This window comes from Phalacrocorax aristotelis, chromosome 4 (genome assembly GCF_949628215.1).
Source record: "Phalacrocorax aristotelis chromosome 4, bGulAri2.1, whole genome shotgun sequence".
Classification (NCBI taxonomy): Eukaryota; Metazoa; Chordata; class Aves; order Suliformes; family Phalacrocoracidae; genus Phalacrocorax; species Phalacrocorax aristotelis.
In genome coordinates, this window is record NC_134279.1 from 82,831,977 (window position 1) to 82,839,251 (window position 7,275).

Sequence of the window (7,275 nt, forward strand, 5' to 3'; positions counted from 1 at the left end):
GGCTGCCATGACCCTCAGGACTTTGCTCCAGGGATGGGATGGGAAGGAAAAAGCAAAGGGGGGAAAAATGGGTGAATGCCCTGGGCAGTATTTCACTGCAGGAGGCAGGGTGGGAAGGCAGGCTGGTGTGGGGGGCAGACTCGCTTGCAGGGACTCCTCCTGCTAGGCAGGGTTTTGGGCTTGACAAACCCCACTTCACCCCCGTCAGGGAGAACAGAGGCCATGGCTCCTGTCTGGGATGGAGGAGGTGACGGCTCCTTTTGGGGTGATTCCCTTCAGCCATGGGGTTCATCCTTAGCCCATGGGAGAGCACTGCCCGAATATCGGGGCCCCTCCCTCGGGCTCGGCATGTCAGCCCCATCGGATACACTTTGCCAGGTGAGCTGTGAGCTCCTGACTCTGAAATTAGGAGAGCTCAAAACTTCTTTTTTTTTTAAATACCATTTTCTCTCCCAGTTGAGCCCCTGGCATGGTCCCAGGCCCCCAGGACATGGACCCTTAATTTAAAAAAACCCAACCTGTTGTCATAGGCACCCGTGATGAGATGGTGCAGAGGCAGGAGGGGAGCCTGAGCTTGCATCCTGCTCCATCCCCACCGAACAGCCCATTGCTGCTCCAGAGGCACCGATGCTGTCTCACCCTCCTGACTCTCTGCACTGGCTGCAGTCTGTTAGCCGGTCTCGGTACGCCCTCAGCTGGTCCCAGAAAATGCTAGAAAAGGGAAGACAAATATTTCATATTGGTTTGCCATTGCATTTCAAAACACCCATGGGTGCACAGATGTCAGCCGGACCCGCGGGGCATGGGAAATGGGCCTGCTCCCTGGGCAGGGGATACTGGTACCCAGGGGGATGCTGGTACCCTGGGAATACCCCGAAAGCATCACGGCATTTCTCCATCAGCAGAGCGCTGCTCCTGGGGCAGGAGCCACAAGCTCGGCACGTCCCTGGGGGTTACAGAGCAATGCCAAACACCTAAACACACCCACAGTGAGTCCAAGGGGATAAAACCCCTATTTAATAATTAAAACCTCCAGGAAACAGCTCGGAGCACGAAGTGTGGAGTGACCACACTGAAGACAATCTCACTCCGTTGAACTGTGAGCGTGTGCTTGCTTCACCAGCAAAATTCAGCAGCGTGAGCCGCAGCACATTGCTGCAGCCGCTGGATTTGTGCTTGGTATGTGCTCGATGTTGGCAACAGGTTCCCTCTTCGAGCAGGTGTAGTTTCCTGGTTGAAGGGACCCGGACACCAAGGCTGATTTTTGCTCCTGCTGCTCATGGGCTGCCCCTGGGCTCCAGGGGAGAGAGAAAGGGGGCGAAAATGACCCAGGACTCAGCACCTGTTAGAGCAGGTCCAGAGGAGGCCATGAAAATGGTCAGAGGGCTTCGACACCTCTGCTACGAGGCCAGGCTGGGAGAGTTGGGGTGGTTCAGCCTGGAGAAGAGAAGGCTGCGGGGAGACCTTATTGTGGCCTCCCAGTGCTTAAAGGGGGCTTTTAAGAAAGATGGAGACAGACATTTTAGCAGGGCCTGTTGCAACAGGACAAGGGGTGATGGTTTTAAAATAAAAGAGGGCAGATTTAGACTGGATAGAAGGAAAAAATTTTTTACACTGAGGGTGGTGAAACCCTGGCCCAGGTTGCCCTGAGAGGTGGTCGATGCCCCATCCCTGGAAACACCCAAGGCCAGGCTGGACGGGGCTCTGAGCGACCTGATCTGGGTGAAGCTGTCCCTGCTCACTGCAGGGGGTTGGGCTAGATGATCTCTGAAGGTCCCTTCCAACCCAAACCATGCCATGAATCAAATCCAGTGTTTCATTCATAATTTCATTAATGTTGCACGCAGCAGGACAAAAGCACCTCCCTATCTAAAGCCAGCATTCCCTGCCCACATATCCTCTCTTGGGGGAGAGGTTTGGGTTGGAGAAGGGCCTCGTTTCAAGCGGTGGTACCACAGCGCCTCACGTAGATGCTCCAAGATGACACGCAGAATTGCTGATACGCCCCCAGCCGCCCGAGAGTGGTCACACCTCAACTGAGAATGCACAGTCCAGAAATAAACCTTCCCCTTGGGTACCCTGGCTTTTAATGTGTCTTACCCTGAAGAACCCCTCTGCATCTCCCACCTGGCTAGTACCATGTTGTCCCTGTGCCCAGGGCAGCCCTGCATCTCTGCACCCACCCACCTTCTCCTGCAATTTGGGCCTCCTCAAGCCTTTCTGGGGGGCCTCTTCCACCTTCAGCTCACAGTTTGTAACCCTGTAAGGGCAGGACTTGAGTCCCCCAGCTCCAAGCACTGGGGTTGTTTTTTTTCAGAGAATCAAATTGCAAAAGACAATTTCTGCCCATGATGGGATGGGAGAAGCCCGCATGGATGCGGGGCAAGGAGGTGGGGGATTTTTAGCAGCAGCAGGGCCATCCAAGTTTCAGAGATCACATTAAACACCACCAGGCATCAAACCCCAGAAAAACAACTCCGTTGCCAATGCAGTGAGCAGAGGGGGTTTTGCTAATAATAAGTTTCACAGGCATAGAGGGAAGATGAAAACAAGCAGCAGAATAGCTGGAGAAAGGGTTTTTTAAGTTTGACAGGATTAAGTTAACAGAAAGTTAATGAAATGGCTTAGAGATGGAAGAACAGGACTCCAGGAGGGCACGCGTGGTGCCTTGTTGGATGAAGATGGTGCTTAACCCAGGCTCTCTCCTCCCACCCTCCCAAAAGTTTACCCTCTTTTAAAGATACAGCAGGAGACCCAGACCAGACATGAAACTTTTAATGGCTGTAGGTTCAGGTAGAGAGGATTTGAAATTCGGGGCTGGGACAGAAGATGACTGCAGGAAGGTTGCTGTCACTGCGCACGGAGACACACTGGGCATGTCAAGGGTGTGCAGGGGACGCCACTGAGCTTCAGAGATGCTCTCCTGCATCAACACACACTGCAGATACAAGTGCTTTCTAGAAGGGCAAGTCTATAAGCACCTGTGCCTCCTGGAACCTGATGAAAAAATGGTAAAACCCCACAAAAAAATTAAAAGAACAATCCAGGAGGGGGCCGAAGCCCCACATCCAGGCTTGGGCCCAGAACCTGCAGCCAGGAGCACGGCATGAACTCAGGGCTGCTCTCAGATGTGCTCTAACCCGTGCTGTTCTTGAGCACAGGTTGATGTAAGCGGGTGACCCCAGCCAGGCACACAAACTCCCCATCTCCTCCACGGCCAGCTCCCCCTCCTGGTGATTTACTGCCTTTGCTATAGGCAATATATCCAAAACTCAGCGACGGGCTTTGCTCCACGTCTTAAGGCACAAAACTCGCAGAGATGATCCCAGAACTGCAGGAGAGTCTAGACAAGCCACCGGTGAGACAGGGGATGTAGGGTCAAGGCTCTGGGGTGACAGCCACCACCTCCACCCCCAGGAATGGCTCTTTTGCCCTTTGGTGACCTGTTCAAGTGCTGAGCTCGCAGCTCCTGTGGGGCAAAGGGGACAGACGCGGGGACACTCAGCTCTAACCCTACCATTGGCTTCTTTGAGACCTTCTGGGGTGGCTTTCTGACCTGGCCTTGCGTGCATTGGTACCTCCTTGGCTCGCACACGCTCCTGCACAGGAGAGCTTTACGCCTCCATGCCCATTCCCTTGGAAAAGACACTTCTGCTCCCCCCATCCCCAGCAGCTGAGAAATCCCCCCTCCTGCCAGAGGGTACCCAGCAGGGCTCAACAGTTACAGCGCAGCGAGGCAGTAACTGCCCCCCGTCCCCATCGGGGCACTAGGAGTACGGATAAGGCACCCTGAGGTCTTCTCCTGAAAGCTGCGCAGCACCCAGGACCCACACAAGGTCACCAAACACCCAAGGCCCAGCTCGTCGGACAGAAGCAGAAAGCAAAGCATGAAGGGGAGGGTGGAGGGAGAGTAACTCAGATGTCGTAGAAATCCACGTGGGCGCCGGAGCAGAAGGTGTCCTCCTCCAGGAGATTCACCAGCTTCTGGGCTGACACAGTGCAGTCTATCAGCTGCCTGCTCTCCTGCAGGCTTTGGAAATACTGACGCATCTCAGGGTCTCCTGTCTTAGTCCTGGCCAAGAGCTGCATGTCCGTGTCCAGAGGACCTGGGGAAAAAGCAACAAAAAAGAAATCACGTAAGGAGAAAGCAAAATCTGGGGCTCATTTTCCCTCTGTACCTGGCTTGGCTGCAAGAATCTTTTATCCACAAAGCCAGGAGAAAATTAACAGCGATTAATGAGCTCCCCTGCTCACCTGGGGCGTAGTTAAGCACACGGACATCAGGCTCCTCCAGTGCCAGGACCTGGAACATCATGTCCCGGGAAGCCTTCCCGCTGCAATACAGCGCCCAGTTCTTGAAGGGCTTCACAGCACAGAGCGAGGAGATGTTCACCACCGTCCTGCTCGAGCCGGGCCGCTTCCCGAAGGCTTTCAGGGCAGTGGAGGTGAGGCAAAGCGCCGAGGTGACATTGAAGGCAAGGTAGCTGTTGACCTCGTCTGGGTCAGTGAGATCGAGGAAGGATTTGGAGACGTCCCCCAGGGAGCCTAGGAAGGAAGGACAAACGAGGCCGGATCAGTTAAAGGTGGGTTCAACAACACAGCAGATCCCTTTCGCTCCTACAATTCCACGTGCAACACCATTACAGAACAAAGCGAGAAGCTTTGCTGGCCCAACCTCTAGCAGGGTCTCGCAGCAGCGCGAGGAGCTCAGCACAGCCCAGCTCTGCTCATTGCTTTCGGGTCACCCCAAAGGACAGGGACCTGCCCTGCCGATCCTGCGCCAAAACAAACAGCTCCTGGCCTCCAGCCTGGGGTACGATGTCCCCACGGGCCACCACGTGCTGTCTGCATGTCCCTCTTTTGGGACCAAGTCAGTGAAAGACCTTATTCGTGTAGCACCTGCTACCTATGGGAAGGCGTGGTCTTGTCTTATTTATACTGGTAATGGGTGAAAAAAGGCATGAAAGCAAAGAGGCACTGAGGATTGCAAGCAAAGCACCCCGAAAACAGCAAAGTTGGCAGTTTTTCTGAAGGTTTGTACCCCGGGAGCAGAGCAGTAGGAGGGTGCAGGGGGGGTCTGGCTGGTCCTGTGCTGTGAGTGACGGGTAAAACCTTGCAAGCACCAAAGGCCCACGGTCCCTGCAGCTCCGTCCCCGCTCTGCTCCCCAAATTAATTACTTTAATAAAATAATAAGAACCAAAGAGGGTGAAATCCCTGCTGCTCCTTCGGTTATTTACTCAGTTCGGTTATTTATTGGTGCCCAAAGGACTGACCGAGCCTCGGCTCGGCCGTTGCGGGATGAAGGGGGGGGCGCCGGGGCGGGTTGGGGAGGCACGGGAGGGGGGGCGGGGGGGGGCACCCCGTTGTTACCGGCGTTGTTGACGAGGAGCAGGCGGCCGGGCGGCGCGGAGGGCAGCGCCTCCCGCAGGGCAGCGGCCGCCCGCCGCAGCCCCTCGTCGCAGCCCAGGTCGGCGGCCACGCACTCCACCCGCAGCCCGGTGCCGCCATCCCGCAGCTCGGCCGCCAGCTCGGCCAGCGGCGCCGCCGAGCGCGCCAGCAGCAGCAGCAGCGAGCCTTCGCCGAGCCGCGGGGCCAGCAGCCGCGCCAGGCTCCGGCCGAAGCCCCGGGAAGCGCCGGTGAGCACGAAGGCGGCCGGGCCCCAGCGCCCCGGCCCCGGCCCCGGCCCCGGCCCCGGCCCCGGCCCCGCTCCCGGCTCCATCCCGGCCCCGAACGCGGCGGGAAGGGGCGTGGGAACGCGCCTCCCCACGTGACCCGCCCCATTCATCCTCCCGCCGCTTTGTGATTGGCCGCTCCGAGCGTTCCGGTACCGCCCCCAACTCCGATTGGCCGCCTGCCGTCGGTTCGGCCGGTTGACGCGCGCTGTGGGGGCGCGGCCAGGGGAGGGCGCCCCCTGCCGGGCGCCTCGCGGCGCCGCTTCTGCCCCGGGCGCCGCGCGCGGCCGTACAAAACGGTCAGGTTTACACCAAAACCCAAGTTCCCCATCACAGGGACGGGATTTTGCTGTAAAGCAAGGAAAATATGTGGGTGGGACAGGTAAAGAGGCGACGTTATTGGTTAAATTGGTTAAAGAACCAAATGTGGTTTGGGTTTTTTTTTTTTTAATAAATAATTTCTTTAAATCTGGCCAAAGCACAGCTGCGCTTGGGTTCTTCTCCAACACATTTTTCTTCTTCAATGCATTTTACAATACATTTTTTTCAAAACATTCATTTTTCCATATATTTTTTTCCAGTGCAGATGAAAATCCCGGCCCCCCCACGCCATCTTGCAGCCACAGCGCTTTGCCGGCCGCCACTGCCGCAGCTTTCCTTGCAGACCGCACGCCAAGAAAGCCTTCATGCGCCTTTTTCCTCTGTGCTCATTAGTTTTGGCACCCAGCACTGGTCATTTATAGGCAGCAAAAGCGCTGTCCAATCCCCAAAAATTCTCCCAAACCCCTTTTTTAAAATGAAATCTCTTTGTGCACAAAGATGCAGACAACTTTCAGGGCCCTCCCTTTTGCAAGGGGTACCTGGTCTGCATGGAATTCGCTGGCAGCCGGGCTTCGTTTCCCAGCTGTTAAATCCTAAGGACAGATGGTGCCCGCAGCGCGTGAGCAGGTAACGAAGCAGAGTTTCGCTCTATCATGCAGCTGTGGACTGGGCTGAAACCCTCCAGCGTTCTAATAGAGCATTAAAAATTCATGGCATGGCAAAAACCCAAGAGCGATATTTGTTTTGCTAAAGCAAATCTTACACGTTCAGTAAAATTAAGATCATCAGCAAAAAAAAAAAAAAGAGACAGCAAACGCATTTTTTTTCACAAGTAGCTTCTTGATGGCAGAACTTGCTTTAGCGACTGCCAGTTCCCCCCTTCCCATTTTGGCAGCTCCGATCTCCTGCATCCGTCACGCTTCTTGCCCCGGTTCCCAGCCCGATGTCGCACCCTGGCCCGCGTGGCCGGGCTCAAAGCAAAACTGGTCCGGCTGGAAATGGCCACCATTTTGCTGGACTTCCCTTCCAGCAGACTGCATCGTCCATCTGACCTGTTACCAGGCTATGGTGAAGGGTGTAAACGTAGGAGCGAGCGTCTGGGAAGCAGGTTTTTTTTAGCTGATAGAAGTTGCTTGTGCTGATATTCACTAAAAATAAATATCAGAGGGAGGGAACTGATGACCAACCCAGCCCAGAGCTGGAGCCAGAGGGCAGAGCCGCAAAGAAATGATAAATCCATAAGATTCCTCCTGCTGTCTCATCCTCGCCCTTGTGCTCCTC

At 55.5% G+C, this 7,275-nt stretch overlaps 1 protein-coding gene across 1 annotated transcript; it reads right to left on the reverse strand.

Annotated features, from left to right (window-relative positions):
- Positions 1-2,759: 2,759 nt before the first annotated feature.
- Positions 2,760-5,744, reverse strand: SPR (sepiapterin reductase). Its single transcript, XM_075092266.1, has 3 exons — positions 5,372-5,744; positions 4,255-4,545; positions 2,760-4,106 (listed from the first exon to the last, which is right to left on the reverse strand). The coding sequence occupies exons 1-3, from the start codon at positions 5,718-5,720 to the stop codon at positions 3,916-3,918; spliced, it is 831 nt and encodes a 276-aa protein (XP_074948367.1). The 5' UTR covers positions 5,721-5,744; the 3' UTR covers positions 2,760-3,915.
- Between the last annotated feature and the right edge of the window lie 1,531 nt (positions 5,745-7,275).